Consider the following 24370-nt stretch of genomic DNA (forward strand, 5'->3'; position numbering starts at 1 on the left):
AGCTAGTCACTAAAAGGTTTAAAAAGCTATTATAACACAGTTGCTAAGAAAGTCACCGGAATGATTTATTCTCTTCTCTATATTACTTTGGTAGAACGACAAACCAAACTCCAGAAGACCAGTTGTTGTTGTAATAGCTCGACTGTGGCCGATAGTTCTTTCCTGGGGAAAAACTTTCGGTTGATACAGCTGTCGCTGGGTTGAAAATCTTTGGCCGAGTATTACTAGGGTCGTTTCGGAGCGAAGATCCAATTGTCATGGGAACGTAGAAAACCAGTGTAGTAAGTTGATGCAGATCAGCAGTAATGGCTTTGAAGTGCAAGCATGTCATAGAGAGTGTGAAAAATGACTTTAACAAGATTATGATGATAATTTTTCTGTCATTACACCAATGTTCTTGCATTAATGAGAATAAAATTTTAACCAGAGAAACGCCAAAATCTGGATTTTTACATGAAAGTGCAAATTTCTTAGTACCTACTGTGAATACTTTTTCCTGATATATTAATGTACTTAGTTGTAATACTTAAAAGAAAATTCTAGACAATAAGATTGAGAAATGAAGAAAAATTGTGGGCTCGAAATGGGGCCTTAGTATCACTATGACACAGTGACGTGAAAAAAGCGGGATTAGAGCAATTATAACTAATGATTCAATAATCTGGTAGAATTGTTTAAACTTAAAGTGTAAAACAATTCCAGCTTTCAGAATTTAGAGTACATGTTGCCATCAGCCCTACTTCAATCCATGCTCTGGAAGCATTAGTATACATCCTTTCTATCATCAATGTCATACACAACAATCGCACCCTATCGCATGCCGAAAACAGATGCGATCGGTAACTGTGAGTAATTGATCCCCGAACAAATTACCTATGCATATCAGTAGCTTTCAGAATTAATTTGCTATAAACAGAAGGAAGTTAAGAAAGTTAACATGTCAAAGGAAACCCCATTCAACGCTACGACTGTGAAATACATGAATGGACGAGTTAATCCCCTAAAATTATCAAATTGAAATAATTGATAGAATTAATAAGTGCAAAAGTCTATGGGCATCTTTGGACTTCCACTTATTTTTTAGGTTGTACCCTGCGGGAAGCCGTATTTAGAAAATACTCTGCTCTCTATCTCATAAATAATTTAGATCCATGCCTTTCAGAAGTATCACGATATAATCTGCGTAATAGACTAGTCTAAATCTTTCATCAGTTGAGTTTCTTAGGAGGTTGTTAAAAGTGATTACCCTTAGTATTGGACATATAATCCAAGCCTGTGGCTTAACATTATATCTTATATCTGGCTGCTTATCCTTCTATTTCATAACGTAGTATTGTATTCATTACATTCAAGTTGGAAATTTCAGAAATTTTTAAATTGCATCTGTAAAAAAATACATTCCATTAAATAGTAACAGACTTTGCATATAAAATTTGCATCAACCATTGAAATTGTAATAAAATGAAGTTGTCCTTGAAAGAATACGTAAACCTTGACTTGAAGCCAGGGCAATGCGTTGACATTTCCAGCGGAGATTGTTAAGCATCAATCAAGTTGTTACTTCTACTCATCTGTAATGTAAACAATCGTTGACATTCAATATTGTGAATAATCTTGAATCCATTTATTTGTATGCAAAATTTACAATAAGAAATTTTAAAATGCAGATGTTTTTAAATTGAAAGTGAAAACTGTTCGCTTCTGAAAAGGGATTTGCCTACAGAATCTTATGCATAGTTTTGGTTATATTTTAGTGTCTTGTGTTTAAGCTTATTACTGAACTAATTCTTTATCGCTAGTTTATACCAACTTCATAAAATCCTTTAAATTTTTTCAAATAAAGTTTATGTCGCCTTTTCAATTACCATTAAAGCACTACTATCATGTATTCCTATTCCAAAAAAAAAAAAAAATATGTAATTTAAGCTGATAGTCCAAGAACACGCCTCCATTATCACTTGCTAATCGCAAAGCATAATTTTACAAAAATCTTAAAGAAGGAAACCATCACACATCTCTTTTGCCAAAAGATAATCACAGTGTATGAAAACTAAGGAAAAATTTACTTGGCCAGCTGAATGAATGCACTCTGATATGATCAAATAGTGGGTGTGTATTTAAGAATACAGAGGTCAATTTAAGTTGTGGTATATAAGTGTTATGTGTCTGTATCTTTGCTTTACTCTTTTAAGTTATAAAGACAGGCTTTTCAAAATACCTTTGAAATCTTTGGAGGGTTTTTTTATGAAGTGTAAGCTTTAATAAGTTTTAAAATGCAACATGCAACTAGGTTGAGGCGACAAATTAAATGCAAACATTTTGTTGTAGTCAAAGTATAAATAAGAATTATTTACAACAACAATTCTCCATGTAACAATCAACTTGTCCAAATGCACGAATAATAAATTATTTAGTTCTTTCGCAGTAGAAGAATTCTTTATGATTTTATACTAAGTTTTTTTTCATAAGAATATTTTAGTCTGGTGTGGTTGGATGTGCGTTCAAACACCCTCCTTATGTTTGAACTAGTCTGCTAAAATTGATGTTGAATAATGGGACCAACTGAATATTTCTGGTCGCCAATTTTTGCAGCAGCAACGAGGACTGTTCCCCTCAAGATTAATAAACATTTAATATTCTGAATCTATTTGAATTGAAAGACTACATTTTTATCACCCTGAAATATAGCCCTTAGAATCTATAACATATTTATGTAAGTAGTTCGTTTGTTAAAGACACAATTGGGTTTAGAGAAGATAACATTTCCCTATAATGTTTTTTTTTTTGCGATTTAGTTTGATTGCTATTGGAAACATGGAAAATAATGCTTCACTATTTGTATAAAAATAGACGAATAATGAGGTTTTCAGATTTCACAACAGGGTTTACAAATAAAAATTTCTTCGTGCTATTTAAAACGTCGCAAAAAAACGTGACATTTTAAACTTAAGATCACGACTACGGTAATCTGGCGCTATTTTGAATTCTGAGTCCAAATTCAAATTTAGTAAAAATCATTTAAAAAATCACAGTGTTATCTTATTTTTTAAATTTCTTTGGCATGTGTAGTTTCTTTGGTTGTAAGTGTCTAATTGATGGTCCCATTGAGCATCTACAAATCTTTAGATTCTCGAAATATTGTTATGAATTATTCTTGTAAAAAGTGTATATGTCGAAAGAACCTTAAAAACAAACATTCATTGAAGATTTATAGATTGATTTGAAACTGAACTTAAACTAGATTATTAACACAACGTCATCATAGTAAATTGGACAAATGTGTTAAGATAAATACACAAGTCATTGTGTTATCATTCAGTTATAAAAAATGATATTTTACCTTAAATTATTACTAAGTATTTTTTAAAAATGACTGTAGTTCAAGGCTGCCAATACCACAGGAAGACAAAATTTAACACAAGTCAATATCTAGGGAAAAATAAAATTTTCTAAAGGATTGAAGCACTCTTAAGCTGAATCTAAGTTCAGGTGTATATTAATACCTAACGAATGTATAGCAATCCAAATCAGTTTCTTATCCGATTTAGAAATATCCATATGTAGGAATTCGAATTTTTTTATAACATTTAAAATCACTTCCTGTCCAATGACAAAAGCATCACTTTTCATTAACTTTGATCCATAGCTGCCGTTGATAGTATTCTAAGAATTTTTCTAAAACTTAAAGTTTGAGACAACTTGTAACGAGAAGATTTCTTCTATTTGTCAGGACTGGAGTCTCTTATAAATGTTGAAGAAATTATAAAAATGTGTATATTGAAAAAAATTTTTCTAGTTTTTAACTTATCACAAGATTGCATGTTAGAATTCCATTAATTGTAGATAGTACACTATCTGGAAAACAATGAAAGGAAAAGTTTTTATTTTAGGTTAAAAAAGAACATCAATAACTCGTTTAAAACTTGTTTAAGACAAACTGTATTTTTACTTTCAGTTTTCTGGTTTATTGATTAAGTTAGGATGTCTTCTGGTTTATATTCTGCTTAAGGTGAAATGGAAGAAAAAACATCAGGATAATATTTTTTATATTTTTCAAATGGAAAAATTTTAATGTTTCATATGTTCTTATGAACATCTAAGAACATAATTACATATTTTCTACTTAAGAAAACGACACAATTGTAAATATGTATGTACTATGTAAGTAGAAGTTGGAAACGTGTAAAAAGCCAAATGCATAAACAAGTGTCTGTGCATAATAAATCGTTCATTCGTTATCTTTTTTCAACATACCCCATGATCTGTTAAAACAATACTTCCTTAACAGTGAGTGCATGTTCCATGTAAATGGAATTGTTCTCACCCATCTGTGTAAAAGAAAATAAAAATGCAGCCAACAATGGAATGACAATTAAGACAAGTGTTGAAAAAGAAGTTATAATTAAAATAGTTTTCGAATGAAAAGTGTTTTTTGTTTAATCCCTGGTGGGCCTATAGCATTTCTCAGCACTTCGGTCCGACATTCCCGAACTACATTTCCATGTGACCTATGAGGAAGTCAATCGTCATACCATAGATTAGGAAAAGACAGCAACAAGTATAAGTTTGTTTTTAAGAGTCCACTCTCTTTCCCCTTCTCTATTTTTACAGGTGGTTAGGCGTAGATGAAAGCCACTGCTTTATTCAGATGCATTGACACTTTGTCGAACTGCTGCGTTATTGAACTTAAATAGATCCTCAATATATCATCTTAAAAAATCGAGATACTTATTACTTATTCTATCATGGGTTAAATTTAACATTCTTTTTGTTCAAAAATTTTAATAGTAGTTTACATCCAGCGTGAAACCATAAAATTATGTGTGAATTTTTGTTTTCTTAAGTTTCTGTTATTTATATCCTCAACCAACATCATTGTTATACCCACCGTCAAAAAAAATTAGGGGAAAATTGATTTTATCATTCCTTTTGTAACACATCGAAATATTGATCATAGACCCATAAAAGTATATATATTTTGGGTCCTTATTAAATTCAGAGATCATTCTAGTCATGTCTGACAGTCTGTCTGTCCGTTGAAATCACGATAAAGTCCGAACGGAAAGAGCTAGGCTTGTCTTGTATTAAGTATGAGTATTATCGGGGAGGCATTTGTATGGAACACGATAAATGTTATGAATAACAATTTTGGTCTACCTCAAAAATAATGACGTTTTTTTCCTATTTCTCGAGAACTTTTCTCTGCAACTACCGATGATACTTTCAATTATCACTGTGAAAATGTTTTTTATATCCTTCACCTTCGTGAGAAGGGTATATATAAGTTTCTCAATCCGTTTGTAATTCTATAATATAATTTTCCGACCCCAGAAAGTATATATGTTCTGGATCCTTATAGGTAGCGTAGTTGATTAAGCTAAGCTCGTTTGTCTGTCCGTCTGTATGTATTTCTGTCTGTCTGTCTGTCTGTCTGTCTGTCTGTCTGTCCATCTGTGTATTTGTTAAAATCAGCTTTTAGAGGAGCTCAGATATCGGCGTGATCCGAATACTCAATAATTCTATTAGACATGTTTTCGAGAAGATCTCTATAATCTAAAATCAGCAAAATTGGTCCATAAATACCGAAGATATGAGCAAAAATCCAAGAAAAAAATTGCAAAAAAAAAACAAAATACATATTCATACGGTAAATTTTGTTATTGTACGCATGTTAATAAAAACAAGGCAAAGCGAGAACAGCAAATTAAGAGTAGCAGGGCGAAAGCAGCACTAGTGTCTTGTTATTGGCTAGAAACATGAAATGAAGTATGTGGAGCCTGGCTTAAGTTAGAGGCCATAAAAGGAAACTTTTTGGTACTTTTTCGTTTGTCAAAAGGTACTTTTTGAATTTTTCATAATATTGAACCTAGAAATATGAAATTAACTTTGTAGAGTCTGAATTAGGTGAGAACCCATAAAAGGGAACTTTTTGGTACTTTTTCGTTTTTCAAAAGGTACTTTTTCAATATTCTATAATATTAAACCTAGGAAAGGAGACATTTTTTGTACTTCTTCGTTTTTCAAAAGGTATTTTTGGAGTTTTCTATAATAATGAACTAAGAAACATTAAATTAAGTATATAGAGCCCGTATTAGACAAAAATACATCAAAGGGGATTGTTTGGTACTTTTTCGTTCTACAAAAGGTACTTTTTGAATTTTCTATAATATTGAACCTAGAAACATGAAATTAAGTATGTAGAGTCGGAATTAGGTGAGAACCGGAAAAAGTGAACTTTTTGATACTTTTTAGTTTTTTTAAAAGTTACTTTTTGAATTTTCTATAATATTGAACCAGAAATATGAAATTGGAGATAAATTTATTTAAAATTCGACATAGCGGAATAAAACGCTCTAACTTATTATACCCTACACCACTATATTGGGGAGGGTATTATGCGTTTGTGCTGAAGTTTGTAACACGCAAAAATATTGGTCCTAGACCCACCTTAAAGTATACCAATCGCCTCAGAATCACTTTCTGAGTCGATTTAGCTATGTCCGTCTCCGTCCGTCCGGCCGTCCGGCCGTCCGTCTGTATGTGTGTCCATGTAAACCTTGTGCGCACACTACAGGTCGCAATTTGCAAGATAATTTGATGAAATTTGGCACATACTCTTTTTTTGGTTCAAGGACGATCTTTATTGAAAATGGTTGAAATCGGTCCATTTTATAGTATATGGTCGGCAATGTCCGACGATAAATTCATACTTGTTATGATGTTTTTTTTTCGTATTAACCGGAACAATGAATCTGTTTGTAGTGTTGTTTGTCTGTAAAGGTGTTTGTTCCAATGTTTGCAACGTCTAAGTATTTCAGTAATTTTCTTTTAATAAAATTATAAAAATTAAATTTAAAAAAAAAAGTTTTCTTCTAATTAAGACATTAGCTACGATATAAACAAGTTGATTATAAACTTTTCAAACAAAATAAATGAATGATAAAGTTGTTGATCACACTATTAAAAGATGACAAAACTTTATGAGATTTATACAATGTTTAATGCAAAGTTGCAATACGCATGTATTTAATGACATCATTAAATTTTTAATTGTAGTTTGTTAAAAAAAATTATTGTTGAAAAATTAAAGTTATTATTTGAGTATGACATGGACAAAACTGAAATATTTATGAAACTTTTATATATTAAACTATTTATCTTCATAGATCTCCCACGAATGTTGGTTTATGGATAGTTTATGATAATAATTTTATACACTCCCAGGAATGCGCATTACGGTACAATCCCAACATCTGTTCTATATATTTATCAGTTATCATACTAAAGAGGTAGCTGAACTTCTACCTAATGGGTTACTTGCAGATGATAACAATTCTAGAATCAAAGGTAATTAATATAGAATCTGAAACATGGGTTTAGAATAAGACAATGATCAAGTGACTATCATAGATCGTGATCTTTTAATTCAAGAAAATTAAGCAATATCGGAAATAGAGCCTTTGGAATAGAAAACTGAATAATGGTACGAAAAGTAATGAGTTTCACGACATAAGGAAAAAATCTATGAATCAATTCAGAATAATAATCTCAAATCCTAATCAAATCTTGTCTTAATCGGTTGTCGGTTTAATTCAAACCAGAACCGTGCATCGTCTTTTTCAAGCCATAAGCAAAAATACACCTTTAGTAAAATAAAGTATAAATTTTCCACAATAACATAATTATAAATCCCACTACTTACATTTTCTTAAATTTTAATGTATTGTCATCTACTTACATGCATCAGACACTCCACTCAACATGCAATATGCGTTCAGCTATCTGCATGCGAATCTGCAACTGAAACAAAACATATAAATGACAACATTAAACATTCAAGTAGCCGAAGAAAGATTTTTCCAATCTACTGGAGTTTTTGTTCTTAGCTCCTTTGTTAAAGAAGGAACAACAAAAAACTTTTGCAGAAATAGTTTCATGCAACATGTTAAAAAGTAGCAAGTGTTAATTAGAATGTTCTTTTGTAACTCAAAAAAAAAATAATGTTAATGTATGGGTTATTCCATTATATTTTTTAGTATCTGTGTCATGCTACTATGTTTAATGATTTTCTATGGAAATTTTCCTCTAGTTAATATTTGCTCAATTCATTAACGAAGGAGTTTTGTAAATGGGACAAAACGGTTAACATTAACTATGTAATGTAGGAGGCGTATGTTACTATTAAAATATTATTTATTATACCCTATATCACTATGCTGGGAAAGGTATTATGGGTTTGTGCAGATGTTTGTAATACCGAAAAATATTGATGCTACACAAGTATACAAATCAGCCCAGAATAACTTCCAAAGTCAATTAGCCTATGTCTGTCAGTGGAATTCACGTCTACTTCAAAGTTATTCTTTTTTAAGAATTTACAAGTATTATGTGTGTTTATAGGTGAATTTTGAACTTCAAGTCATTTTCTGAATGGAGTTTGTATAGGGGCTAAGGTCCAATGAGGCCCGATCACTATAAAAATTAGTAGTGTCATTTATCGTTCTATAAAACTAAGTTTTGCAGATTTTTGTTGACATAATAGAACATTTAACGTAATTATGAGCCTAAAGACCCTATTCGGGACGTACGGTTGTACGAGTGCTAGGCGAAATAATGGACCGATTTCAACAATTTTCAATAGCGTTCGTCCTTGAACCAAGAAAAGAGTATTTCATCAAATTTGGCACAATGCTTACATGGATACACAGACAGAGGGATGGACTGACAGACGGACATAGCTTAGTCGACACAGAAAGTGATTCTGGTGTTACAAACATCAGCACAAACGCATAGTACCCTCTCCACTGTAGTGGTATAGGGTATAAATAGTAGTAATATTAAAAAACATTTTCAGAGGGACCAATGACGCGTGATATGTAACATGCAGCATATAATGCGCGTAAAGTTTGAAAATCGTAAAACGTATTGCCGCCTCAACGCGTGTTGTGTACTTCAACATGTTGTTAGTTAGTTATATAGTTTAGATAGATAGATAGATAGATAGATAGATAGATAGATAGATAGATAGATAGATAGATAGATAGATAGATAGATAGATAGATAGATAGATAGATAGATAGATAGATAGACAGACAGACAGACAGACAGACAGACAGACAGACAGACAGACAGATAGATAGATAGATAGATAGATAGATAGATAGATAGATAGATAGATAGATAGATAGATAGATAGATAGATAGATAGATAGATAGATAGATAGATAGATAGATAGATAGATAGATAGATAGATAGATAGATAGATAGATAGATAGATAGATAGATAGATAGATAGATAGATAGATAGATAGATAGATAGAGATAGATAGATAGATAGATAGAGATAGATAGATAGATAGATAGATAGATAGATAGATAGATAGATAGATAGATAGATAGATAGATAGATAGATAGATAGATAGATAGATAGATAGATAGATAGATAGATAGATAGATAGATAGATAGATAGATAGATAGATAGATAGATAGATAGATAGATAGATAGATAGATAGATAGATAGATAGATAGATAGATAGATAGATAGATAGATAGATAGATAGATATATAGATAGATAGATAGATAGATAGATAGATAGATAGATAGATAGATAGATAGATAGATAGATAGATAGATAGATAGATAGATAGATAGATAGATAGATAGATAGATAGATAGATAGATAGATAGATAGATAGAGATAGATAGATAGATAGATAGATAGATAGATAGATAGATAGATAGATAGATAGATAGATAGATAGATAGATAGATAGATAGATAGATAGATAGATAGATAGATAGATAGATAGATAGATAGATAGATAGATAGATAGATAGATAGATAGATAGATAGATAGATAGATAGATAGATAGATAGATAGATAGATAGATAGATAGATAGATAGATAGATAGATAGATAGATAGATAGATAGATAGATAGATAGATAGATAGATAGATAGATAGATAGATAGATAGATAGATAGATAGATAGATAGATAGATAGATAGATAGATAGATAGATAGATAGATAGATAGATAGATAGATAGATAGATAGATAGATAGATAGATAGATAGATAGATAGATAGATAGATAGATAGATAGATAGATAGATAGATAGATAGATAGATAGATAGATAGATAGATAGATAGATAGATAGATAGATAGATAGTTAGTTAGTTAGTTAGTTAGTTAGTTAGTTAGTTAGTTAGTTAGTTAGTTAGTTAGTTAGTTAGTTAGTTAGTTAGTTAGTTAGTTAGTTAGTTAGTTAGTTAGTTAGTTAGTTAGTTAGTTAGTTAGTTAGTTAGTTAGTTAGTTAGTTAGTTAGTTAGTTAGTTAGGTAGTTAGTTTTAGTTAGTTAGTTAGTTAGTTAGTTAGTTAGTTAGTTAGTTAGTTAGTTAGTTAGTTAGTTAGTTAGTTAGTTAGTTAGTTAGTTAGTTAGTTAGTTAGTGAGTTAGTTAGTTAGTTAGTTAGTGAGTTAGTGAATTAGTTAATTAGTTAGTTAGTTAGTTAGTTAGTTAGTTAGTTAGTTAGTTAGTTAGTTAGTTACTTTGTTAGTTTGTTTGTTTCATTGTTGGTTTCTTCGTTTGTTTATTAAATATTGGTCCTACCAACCTTAAAATATACCGATCGACTCTGAATCACATTCTGAGTCGATTAGGGAATTTGGACTATATTGAAAATGGTTGAAATCGGTTTATTATTTCGCGTAGCCCCCATACAACCCTAAGGCTTTTAATTATGTTAAATATTGTAGTATCTATACAAAGTCCCCTTCAGAAAAAAGGTCAATAATCCACTGATGAACACTAGTATCACGATAAAATCCAGCACACATACATAACTCTAATGTAAAAGAAAAGTCTTGCTCGGCCATACCCAACTATACATTCCTACTTGTTTTTATATAAAAGAAGTTTGAATTATCAAAATTTAACTTAGTTCATTCATATTACATGCATAGAAGCGGAAACATATTTTCTGCAACTGTTTCTCTTCTACATACATACTGACTTTCAAAACAACATATACATACATATATTTATTTTACCACATTTTTTTAACATTACCTATCCTGCCACTAGTAACATTGTAAAAGAGTTTAAAAATCACATGACTTCTTAACAATTGTAGTTTGGACTAATAGTATAGACATGACCAAGTAATTTAAGATTAAAAGCATGACATGTTTATGGAAATCTTAGAATTGAAAGAAATATGTCGTTCTTGGCATAAGATAAATTGAAATAAAACTAATTGGGACCACCTATAGAATGTCACATTAATATGGCAAAATACTAACTAACCATTCCTATTCATTCTTCCTTATACTTTTTGTCACAGTTAAGACGACCACCGTTATGCCAGCAGTCAAGCATGTAATGAAGGCATCTTAGGAAGATTATTATTGGGATAAAGTCATAAAATTAATCAAAATGATATGTTGTTCCCTGATGAAACATATGAAGATTATAAAAAGCGTATAAAAACCACAACTAATTTAAAACCCAAAACAACTCAAACACCAAACGAAGAATTTCAAACAACTTCGCTGCAACATAGTGTTACAGATGGAAAAAAGAGGAATTATAGTGTAACAAAATCTTTTAGAACACAGGATAGTAGTGGCAGAGAAAGTGCAACCAGCACGAGTAACAGTAGTAGTGGCTACAAACTAACTAGAGATTTTTTCGATAACATACCAGAGTCTAGACAAACAGAGGAGAAGAAGACAGCAGCTAATACCACAACTTGCCACAAGCAACAAGAGCTGCCCCTTAAAACACTTGCAGCCAAAGATAAAGAAGCCACCAAACAGTCAACAAATGGGCATACAAATCACAATGACACAGTCAACGAAGATCTATCTACAAATCCTATTTTCTTGCGTACATGTGAGGCTCTCATACGTCAGTATCGTATACGACCCGACTTCTTTTGTCAGTATTACAAAGCTGTCAGGTAATTACTGCGAACATTTTAAATATATAAAAAATTTATTACAAGTTAATTATTTACATTTTTCAGCAGCAATTCTACCTCACCTGCCTCCTCCACCCAACCTTCTCAAACGAAAAGTATTCCAAAGAAGAAAAGTCATGTTGATTCTTATGAGAAATCATCTACAAAATCTTCTGAAAAATGTATACAAAATTCAGCTCAGAATTATCCAGTTTTACCGATGGATAACACGCCCAATACAACTTCTTCCGAAGAAGTTCAACGTTTTACAAAACGTTCAGCTATTTATACTTTGCCGAAGAGGAGACTTGAAAATTCAGATCATATAGCAGCTATAGTAAAAGGTAAGTTATTTGAATGTTTATTATCCAGATTCCAATTATTTCAGATAGTTTAAAGGAATTGTCCGAATATCGGACTACTTTATTTATCTACACGATATTTCAATAATTTTATATATGTGTATCCGAAAAAGCCAAGCTATGTCCAAGTTTAAGTTTTCAAACTCGAATATCTTTCTATCTATATAAAATAGTTAATCAATACAAAATAGACATTATATGTATCGTGTATCTATACTTTTTGACAGCTTAAAACGACGCATTACCAACACGCCGTGTCCGGTAAGTATACATATAAGAAGTCTTAAAAGACAGGTCCAACATATTCCTTCTGTCACCCATTACATTTTCATTTGATACATTTTCTTATCTATAAACTTCTACCCTTCTACGAGAACTTAAGCTTTGTCGGGTGGTTGTAAACTTTCGTCCGTAGATCGAAACACGAATCCATCAAATATGAAGAGGACATGTCCTGACTCACGGAGAACACACTCTGGTAAATCTGGTATGAACAGAGTAAACCCTGAACATATTCTGACAAGAAAGAGAAATTTATTTTTTTTACTTGTATGACATTCTATACACTCTAGGTAGACAGGTAGGTAATGGCAACATATCCCAACATCGATCTCGTATAATATGAACTTGACGCCAACTCATTTCCAATGGTTAGTCCCACCGTGACTCTTCTGCGGGGTATCTCTTGCCTCGGTAACATCCTTTGTCCAATTTGAGTTTAAGCCACACCCACCACGTGCACCTTAAAAGAACTGCTCCAATATCAGTAACATAACAAAGTCCCTACGGGCTACCGCTCCCGACAGTACTAGATTATGTTGTTATCTGGTTCGACAGTATGTAATATCATGTAAAGAAAAGGCTTTCAAAGGCATTTGATCATCACCGGTGTATAATCCCGGGGAAATTGAGGTATTCGTAGCAACTCTTTTTCACGGAATTGCAATGATACTAAGGTAAAATCCATTAAGGTAACATACCCCGGTGATTGTGTACCAACAGATTCACTTTGGTCTTTCCAGTTTTGTTAGCTGTAGCTTCGATTTGTCTTAGGTATTAGTGGGTTTGTCACATCATCTTCTGCCACAGGTATTTCACTCAATCGCTTTTTTGGTCATATTGTTGTGGGTGCAACTGACGCTGAAGAGTTTTCCTAAATTGGGTTTCTGTTCAATAGCACCGGTATAAAGTATAAATTATATCAATAGGAAGGGCTTTCTTTGCATACATTGCGTGTAAACGATTAGCCCTAAAATCAGTCAGCTCAGATCGAAGTTGGGAAAATAACTAAGATAATCATCTGACATATAGGATATGGGATGGCACATTGCCATTCATTGGTTATATGGTCATAGTTCTTTAATTACCTTTAATTTAACCCCCAACATTGAGCATAGAAAGAAGTACTTGTCACATTTAGACGATATCTATGATGGGCCGTATCCTAGCGTCTACATGGTGATCAAAATTTTTTGTTTTGAGCGCTCCTTAACTATAAACTTCTTCAACGGTCAGTTGCCCGCAGGACTATGTTCTGGCTGGTCAGTTGATTGAGGTTCTTTCGGGATCCACGTAGTGGCTGTGGTTTAAACCCAAATTCGCGGGAGTAAGTGACTGATGTAAGGTAAAGTCAATATCCCAGGATAAGTTCGGTGCTGTTGCCGAAACAACAGATACCCCACAGAGGAGTGACCCGTCTACCTACAATGAATGTGTCGTATGAGTGAGATGTATGCTGGGTTGTATGTTGACGGATGAAAGGTATCATTGAATTTTCCTTCCTTGTCCAGATATCTTCAGAGTTTACTCTGTTCATATCAAAATTACCACAGTGTGTCCCTGTGATTAAGAACAAAGTCCTCGGCTTATTTGATGGATTCGTACTTCGATCCACCGGTTACGGGTCTAGGTGCTGTTGCCGAATCAACAGAATCGATCCAATGGTCAGAGATTAGATAGCTCGAGTAATTCAGCAAAGCGCTTGTTCATGGGCCGGTCAAAGTCAATGTACAAAAATTGCCAACTGAGTTCTTCATTGAAGGATTTAGGGGCGATAGTAGACCGTTTTCAAGTCTACCCAGTGAATGAAAACCACCGTGGGGTAGGGCATCATGCCAGGTGCTCACATAAGACACTCGACATTCATTTGTTTACCAGCAGAGGGAATAAATATACACGCCTGGTACGAAATTGACACACAACGGATGTAATTTAGATTTCGTCGTACGTATGTATATACATACTTTGACAACGCATGTTATTGAAAAGTTTTACAGACTTTAGAGTGTATATTTCTGTTTTCCTCTTTGTATAGGATGAAAACAAAAAAATCGTATTTTTTCAGACTTTCGACTTAATTATGCAAATCTATTTATATCCAGAAACAGTCTTGTATTCTAAATTCCAGATTATGGCGAAATGATCTAAGAATTATGAGAAACTCAGATATGAACAGACCTTTTAAGATTCCGCCTTTAAAATTAAATTATATCTGCTGCAGCTTATTTTATGCACAGACATCCAACATTTCACTTACCACCTCATGTGATCCATTCACATGTTCGCTGGTGCTAATTGCAGATCTTCTATATTAACCAAATCCCGAAAATTATATGAAAATATTGCCTACTTTTAGGCAGTTTAAAAAACTGTAATTCTCAAAGTGCTTTGCAAGACTGTAAAAAAGTAGTTTTTAAATGCGGAAACTGCTTAAGAAAATGGTTAAGCAAATATCATCTGATCTAACGTAACCGAAAACTCAACACACTGTCTTTCCAATCAGAATTTAACTACCTCGAAAAACTCACCTGTTTGGTGTGATGTCTGTAAACAAAAATAAATAAACAGAGATTTTAAGCCGGGTCATAATAAAAGAGAAATGAGAGTTAAGAAAAATGTTCAACTCTTTGTTTTCTAATTGGAGTTTAAGACACTCATAACAACTTTATTTCAAAAACAACGTTCAGTTCGTGCCGAACCTTTAAAGTGTAAAGACGTTGTAAACGGTTGAAAAGCGAAAATTTTGAAATAAAAAAAATAAATTAGAAAAAAAAGATTTTTTCCCCCAACAAGATTAAGTGTTAAAGCTTAAGATAAACTAATTTTTAATTAGTTATTTGTGTAATACAATATCATTAAAATAATTAATTAAAACAGTGAGCCGGTATTAACAACTAAAAAAATATATATTTAAAAAGAAAAATTTATTTAAAGAATTTAACTACATAAGCTTTTTTAAAGCAAAGAAAAAAATTGTTTAACAAGAAATAAAGTGAAAAAGGAAAAAAAATTCAAATCTTGTTTTATGTGGATACCTTAAAGGTATCTTTTGTTTTTGTTGTTGTAGTGGGTCTTATACTTTTGTTTTGTCGTCGTTGTTGTTGTTATTATAAGTGGTGTTGAATGTTTGAATCTGTATGTATCTGACGGTTTGTTTGAAAGTACCAACAATACATTCAGACACACTGCTATGTCTTGTTTGTAGTAGTTGTTGTTTTTTTAAGTTTTTGTTCTTCAGTGTTGCCATATATTGAAATGTAGTATGTTTGTAGGGAAATACAAATTTAGAATAGAATATTTGTTCTATTATAAAATCGATTATATTCTACAATAGGTAGTATTATAAAGGACACAAAGAGATGCACTTGTTGAAACTTTAGTGATGTCTATAATAATATATAGCGATCAGATCAGACCTTTTGTCGGATTTATGATCGGATTTGCAGTTTAGTATAAAGGTTAGCTGAGGTATATAGGTTAGCTACGTGTTTTTTCTACCCAAAGAAGAAAGGTGTAGTATATTAGTACCTTTCGAAAATATAGACTATAGACTATACTATAGAGTAGACAATATACTAGACAATAGACTAGACTATAATATAAACTATAGACTAAACAATAGTCTAGACTATAGACAAGACTATAGACTAGACTATAGACTAGTCTATAGACTAGACTATAGACTAGACTATAGACTAGACTATAGACTAGACTATAGACTAGACTATAGACTAGACTATAGACTAGACTATAGACTAGACTATAGACTAGACTAAAGACTAGACTATAGACTAGACTATAGACTATACTATAGACTAGACTATAGACTAGACTATAGACTAGACTATAGACTAGAATATAGACTAGACTATATACTAGACTATTAGACATCAGTTAAAGATTTTGCAGTTTAATAATGGTACTGTTCTCACCCCTCGTTGGGAATTTTAAATTATCTACATGCTGGCAACTCTTTAAAAGTAGGGATCTATAGAAATAAGTGAGACCAACTCCATTTAAATGATCTCTTTTGTAGTGTTGAAGTGTGAGTGCAAAAGATGAAAAAAATATACAAAAATAATAAAATTTTATTCCGACGTTAGTAAACATTTATTTTTTTGAAGAAGTAAAGTGAGTGTGGTTGGTGGTGGTGTGGTATAAATTCAAAATACACCATACTACACCACTAGCGAAAAAAAAAATGACAGCGATAGTGATGGTGTAAGTGATGATAATGAAGTGAAGTTGGTAACTTGTTTTTCACACAATATGATCAGTTATAAAAATAAAAAACGGATAAATGCTACAATAGCAACAACGACAACAACAATACAAAAAACAACTGCAACAAAAACATAACCGAATTTCGTAGAAAAATAAAAAAATAATAACCAAAAGAATTTGAAACTAAAAGATCTATGAAAAAGTGTGGTTTTTGTTAGATTTTGTCTTTATTAAAAAAAGTGGTTAAGTCGTGTTGCAATCTTTTGTTGCCAAAAATAATATAAACGACAGAATTTCAAAATCTCCAAAAACGTGTTTTTTGTACATCTTTTCTTACTGGTTTTCGATTTGGTAGCTTGATGCCACCAACTAAACTTGTTGCATGATGTCTTAAATTAATAAATAAAAAAAATATATTTGAAATTTTAACAAAAAAGGATTTTTTTTATAAATTCTCAACAACCAGTTCATTTTATTAAAAACAAAGTGTGCAAAGTCAAGTTAAGAATCCAATTGTAGATTTATAATTTATCATTTATACAATTTATATAAAAAAAAAGGTTTTTTTTAATAAATACTCAATTTATAAAAATGCCATGGATTTCCGGCTTTAAGTGACAACAATAAAAACAACAAAATTTATTGCAGAAAAGTGCATATGTTGTTATGCTAAAATGTCTTGAAACGAAAGAATTTATTACAATATATATTTATTGCGATTTCTTGGAAAATTTTGTTTAAAATATAAAAAGAATAGAATTTTCAATGTTTCACAATTTATCAATACGATTTTTTATATACAAATGTTGATTAACGATGGCCACATTAGGCCTTTCAAAAGTCTTCATACTGGATAAATACTTTACGGAATTACAAAAATTTTGGGAGACGGAGAAGAAGTTGCAGGGTAAGTTGTTGAAAAAAATTATTCATTTCAAAGAAATTAAAAAAATCATTAAAAAAATTTGTCGCAAGATCACAGGATCAAGCTGATATCAATCCAGGTTATTAAAAGATCATAATATAAACAATTCAAATGCTGAAGATCTATTCTTTACTTATGTGACATCAGAACCTCAATGATCTTGTAATTGATTTTCCAGAAACATGCTGACAGATTCTGTTCCAGAAGAGCTTTTTGAATAAATTATTTCTAAATTGACGATCATTCTTTAAATATTTAATAAATTCAAACAAAAGACAAGTAAGAAGTTATAGTCGGTCTAGGCCGATTTTATTATGAAAACTAAATTTGAAACTAAATGTGATTTAGTTTTCATAATAAAGCATTAAAGTTGAATTGTGCCTTGCCTCAGATATACTAAAGACATTTACTGTTTAATAAAACTGTGGTTATTTAAGTAAAATTTTCATGGGGGGCTTTTTAGAGGGGCTAGGGTCAAATGAGGCCTTTTAATTATAAAGTTCATCAGGGTCATCAAGACTAGTATAGAACTTGGAACTTTTTGTCGAGATACGAGTAAATTTAACATAATTATGAATTTAAAAGCACTATTTGGCGGTTTCAGTTCTATGGGGCCTAGGTGAAATAATGTACCGATGTTTACTACTATCAATAGGCTTCGTCTACAGTACCATAAAATATCATGTGCCAAATTTCATTGAGTTATCTCCAAAATTGCGACCTGTAGTTTGATTAAAAGGTTTACAAGTCCTATTCGAGGGTACTGTTGTATGGGGGCTAGATGAAATAATAGACCGATCTTAACCATTTTCAAAAGGGTTCGTCGTTGGGACAATAGAAGATCATGTACCAAATTTCATTTAATTATCTTTAAAATTGCGACATGTAGTTTGATTACAAGGTTTACATGGACGGACAGACAGACAGACAGACGGACGGACATAGCAGAAAATGATTCTGAGCCGATTGGTATACTTTAAGGTGGGTATAGGACCAATATTATTGTCATCAGCACAAACACAATATACCCTTCCCACTAAAGTGGTGTAGGGTATAACAAATTAATGATCTGTATCATTCTTATTCACTCAAAAAAAATATACTATATTGTTTACACCTCTTCTCTTCTTAATTAACCAAAATCTGCTATGAATGACAAAAATTATTCTGCTCTATTTGTTAAAAACATATTGTTTTGTTGCTTACCACAATAGTAATTATGTTAATTCTACGAATACAATGCATGATCGTATTGATCAACCTTGATCTTGAAGCAAAAGGAAAAGAAAAAATCACAAAAATACGAAATCTTCCTGGCATCTTTCTAAAAACTCATCATTTTAAAATTACAATGACCCTGATTCATTTAAATACTCAAAAGATCATTTATCATCGACAACAAATGAAAAAAAAGCAACACAAGAGAAATCCATAATAATGACACTTTTGTATGTATTAATTAACATTTTTTTGTATTTATTTCACAAAAAAAAAAACAATATAATTATGAAAAAAGCAAAACACATGCAAAGTTATAATTTATGTAAAAAAAAACTTCAAAATAAAAGTAGTAAACAAAAAAGTTGTAATGAAACGTTGTTAAATTAAAAAAATATTGGTTTAGGTTCAAAAAATTGGTTTAAAACATATGGTTAAATACCAAAATTAAGGGGGCGTAACTGTAAATAAGAAATTTTTAATAACTATTTTGACATCTTGTAAAATAACTTTAAATATATCAATAAATATTGAAACAAGTATGAAGGTATAGTCGGCCATCGGGACGAATATATAACACCCTATACCAGTACGTATGTAAAAAATGTGGATTATATTTTAAATAAAAATGCTTTTAATTTGTTTTTACGTTTCATTCCACAATTTGCGAAATAATTTGGTCTTTGGCGAAATATTGGACCGATTTTTTCTAGCGAACGGACAAACGGACAAAAGTATATCAGATACTGATTATGAGCCGATTGGTATACTTTATGGTTAGTGTAGCACCAATATATTTAGATGTTACAATTATCAGCACAAACGAAAAATACCCTCCCTTTAATAGTGGTGTGGGGTATAAAAATTAGAACAAAACAACAAAAATAGATCAGAACTAGAACAGAAATAGAATAGACTATATACAGAAATAGACTAGACTATATATTAGGACTAGACTACAGACTAGACTTTAGACAATAGACTAGTCTATAGTCTAGTCTATAGTCTAGTCTATAGTCTAGTCTATAGTCTAGTCTATAGTCTAGTCTATAGTCTAGTCTATAGTCTAGTCTATAGTCTAGTCTATAGTCTAGTCTATAGTCTAGTCTATAGTCTAGTCTATAGTCTAGTCTATAGTCTAGTCTATAGTCTAGTCTATAGTCTAGTCTATAGTCTAGTCTATAGTCTAGTCTATAGTTTAGTCTATAGTCTAGTCTAGTAAAGGACCTATAAAAGGTTTCTATCTCCACTGTAACAACTATATACTAGACTATAAACGAGATTATATGTAGACTATAGCATAGACTAGACTATATACTGGATTATAGACTAGACTAAAGACTAGACTTCACTATAGATTAGACTATAGACTAGACTGTATACTAGACTATAGACTACACTATAGACTAGACTAGTGGCTAGACTACATGCTAGGCTAAAAACTACACTACAGACTAGACTATATACTAGACTATAGACCTGACTATAGACTCGACTATATACTAGAATATAGACTAAACTATAGACAAGGCTATAGACTAGATTATAGACTCGACTATGGACTAGACTATAGGCTGTACTATAGACTACTAGATTATAAACTAAACTATAGATTAGGTTATAGACTAGATTATAGACTATAGACTAGAATATTGACAAGGCAAGACTATACTTATTCATTATACAGATTCTTTTATGCCCAAATTATTACGAAATTTTTTCGAATATAGCAAAATATTTTTTTTTCTAATTAAAATAAGATTTACTCATCCCATTTGATGCTGCAACCTACCTAAGCTCTTAAACTAATGATCATCTTTGATACAAATAGCATATTGGTTGGGCAAATGGGTGAAAAAAACTACAAAATATTTCTTTCATGTTCATGATTTTCAATTTCTTTTAGTTTAACATGCATTTTTGTGTTTTCATTATAATGTCAAAACATTCTTTTGACTTTTTGCTGTTTTTATATACAATTTCTTGAATTGTGCTTGTGTTTGCAACATTTGTTTCATGTTTGATTAGTTGTTAGTTGGTTGCCATCGAATAAAAGGCTTAAAGTAGATACTCCAACAATAAAAGGTAGTCGGGTTATAAAACCCAACGAACTGGTAGTTTTTTTCTTGGTGAAATGTATTTTTTGTTGTTGCTGGGTTTTTATTTATTTTTTTAGTTCCTGAGGCTGCTAAAGCTAAAATAAAATTGGGATGGATGCCAAACTGGCTTAATGTTTGGTTTAATAAAAAAAGAATAACAATATACTTGCAATACCCTACAACATTAACAGCATGGTACAGGTATATTAAGTTTTCTTAGAGATTGAACTCTGGACTCTTATGGTAATGGATATATAAGCCTGTTTATTAACAATTTAAATTCTAATAAAGGCTTGATCCTGAAATTATAATGTTATTAAAGTTACAAATGCCTGAGTCTTATTATTGAGATTCCAATTAGTAGAGCTCATAGTCGTAAGTAGTACCCATGATTCTTTACTCAGTGTACAGTAGCTAAATTCAGAACAACCTAAACACATATGTCTATCAATATAGTCTCTTGCTGGAGCATATAACCTTGGTCTTCTGCCTTCCCGTTGTATATAGATACCACTCCTAGTTTTGTGGTAACTAGAAACTGCTGAAGTTAAATGACTCATTCGAAGTTATTTGATTACAAAACCAGCCACCAATGTGTCTTGGAAGAGTAAGATTGGAACCCCTCCCTAATAACTCAAGCAAATGATTATATCTCCCTTACTTGTATTAACTCATTACCATTCAACAGCAGGACTACTATAGCATATATTTAGGTATCTGTAGTACTTGAGGACCGACGTTAGCCATACACAAAGCTTGCCACTTGTATGTTTTTCTTCTTTGAAGGCATTCGGAAATTCTGTGGCCTATAGAAGATCCTAATCATTACTCTTTAACCAAATAGAAGTTCAAGATATCATAAATAAATATATTAATGATGGATTCATATCAAATTTTTTTTAATTAAATAACCTGCTACTTTGGAGGTGTTGTACTTATGCTACTCTACTGTGTAGTCCATACATTTTGCGAACTTCCTCATGTTCTAGAACCCTTATCGACTCAGTAAATTGCGTCTGAATTCAGCCGTATTACACAGTCATGTGTCAGAGTTATATGTAGATCATTAGATCTATGAGACGAGATATCTCCTCAAAATTAACAAGTCTGAAGTTAGAATGATGTGGACACACAGGATTACGAGCACATCTCTACAAAATTGGTCGTGCGGATTCAGACGAATGTAGAGCATGTGGAAAGTACAGTGAAGCTCTGAAATACTTTCTCTGCCTCTGCCAGGCATTCATCGAAGTTAGATCCAAGTATCTTGGAAGTGATGTCATTTCGGAAATAACATTCCTGACAAGCACTGATTGGAAAATTCATAGAAATTACGTCCAGAAAGCTGAGTTTCTGAACATTGAAAAGTAATATACTCAGTGAACAACATATTTTTTTGAAAAGGAGCGCACAACAGGCTCGATAGTGGCCTAGGTGTATTTCTACGTATTTAATGTACTGTACATCCTCCCATCGACCTAACCTAGATCTATAAGTAACCAACTCAACATGACAAAAAGTGTCCTAGATGAGGCAAAAGATCTTAGAAATCGTTATGATTGAGATTCCTTCAAATATCCTGCGAAGCGTTTCTTTTGGTGAAGATTCCTACTACACAAGTGCATTATTAAACAATATGAAGTTTGGGAGTGATTGTAGTTGAGAAAACATTTCAACGTTATTATGTTAAAGCACTTATAGATCCAAAACTGTCACACATGGTTCTTTTCGGTCACATTTTAATGGGGACGATTTCAAGGATTATTCACCAAAATATTAGTGGTGGATATTTCAAGATTTAACTCTCGTGTTCTTCTCTAAGAGGTGGACTTTAACTTAAAAAGTTTAAAGGGGTTGGACGGATTAAAAATTGGTTTCAGAGGGAGAGTTACCAAGAAAGTAATCGAAATTTTTTTGTATAGAAAATGTCCTAAAGTTTAGTTAACTCGGTACTAGGACTGATCAACAAAGTAGATCTCAGTAAAAACTTTCATTGCCATGTAAGGGATTAAAATGCTAAACTTTACTTACACGATAGCATTTTAAGTCATTATTTTAACACGGTGATGTCATATCTTTACTGAAAAGATGACTAATGAATTAGAAAGTATTTATATAATACATTATTAGTAAGAACTTATTAGACTACTTCTATGTAATCCAGGCGATATCTAGTAGTCATTGAAAGGTATGTTGTTAGGTAAGTAATTACAATTGAAAGCCATTAGCCAGTTTTTGCTGGGATAATTTTTAGAAATTGGATTTCTTACTAAAAACTTCTATGACATTCAACTGAGGAATCCATAGCACTATATAACAAATTGAAAATTGAAATCAATATAAAGATATTTTTAACCGCTATAATGGATCTTAAATGGATCTAATTTGGTTGACCATAAAATTTGACTTAGTTAAATTGTAGACGATAAAGATAGGATCTACGTTTAACAGCAATCAACAAGATTTATATATAAACTTTATATTTTTATGTATAAATGTATAGGTATGTATGTCTGTGTATGTGTGCTAACAAAAAAATAACAAACTGATTTAAAGTTAAGACTCTTTTTTTTTAATAGTTTCGGGAATGTTAGTTTCAACATTTGAACAGAAATTGTATGTATCATGTGCTCTGGCTGGAGTTAAAAGTAACTTTTGGATGCCAAAACAAAAACAAAACAACAACATTAGCAGTAACAAGTTAAAAGTTAAATTGTTGTTTTCGATGCTGTTCTCACTTACGGGTAAATATGTACATACATTTGGCCATGTATTCCTTTCGAAGCCACACTGACTGAATTGTATGTTCAGATACAGAAACTGACACAAACTGGTTTTCGGTGGGTTTTGCAGAAACAACCGAAATCTTTTATTTCTTTTATCATTAGTTTTGTTGGCCTTTTTTCTTCGCTTGTTTTAAGAAAATTAAAAGAATATATATTTTTGTTTGTAAGAATTTTTTGTGCAATTTTTGTTGTGATTTTTTTTTTTTTATTTTTCATTTAAAATTCTGTTTAAAATTTAAATTGTATTTCTTTTAATGTGCTGTTTTTTATGATTTGTTTATAGATAAAAGTATTATAAATAGAAAGTTATTAAAGTTTTATAATTGACTAGCTATACCCAGTGTGCTTCGCTACCCTCATCGTAGTGGAATAAAATAAATATCATTATTGTAAATGTATACATATCTGCAATATCAATAATTCCCCTTTTAGAGAACTCTTTAAGTTTGATTTTATGATTCTAGTCTCAATATTACAGAAAATTAGAAAAAACAGTTGAATAACGAAAA

General features: G+C 31.4%; 1 protein-coding gene across 10 annotated transcripts in view; it reads left to right on the forward strand.

The window, feature by feature from the left end:
- LOC111682239 (myosin-G heavy chain) overlaps positions 1-24370 on the forward strand; it is an 82685-nt gene that overhangs the window by 29702 nt on the left and 28613 nt on the right. The window contains exons 1-3 of one of the 10 annotated variants that reach the window (XM_046952947.1): positions 7160-7347; positions 11351-11968; positions 12035-12312. In XM_046952947.1, coding sequence (XP_046808903.1) covers positions 11448-11968; positions 12035-12312 — 799 coding nt within the window. In that variant the 5' untranslated portion in view covers positions 7160-7347; positions 11351-11447. Of the gene's footprint in view, positions 1-7159; positions 7348-11350; positions 11969-12034; positions 12313-15304; positions 15676-17032; positions 17741-24370 lie in introns of those variants that run through there. The other 9 variants (XM_046952959.1, XM_046952954.1, XM_046952985.1 and 6 more) reach the window with 9 other exon arrangements.

This window comes from Lucilia cuprina, chromosome 2 (assembly GCF_022045245.1).
Source record: "Lucilia cuprina isolate Lc7/37 chromosome 2, ASM2204524v1, whole genome shotgun sequence".
Lineage (NCBI taxonomy): Eukaryota > Metazoa > Arthropoda > Insecta > Diptera > Calliphoridae > Lucilia > Lucilia cuprina.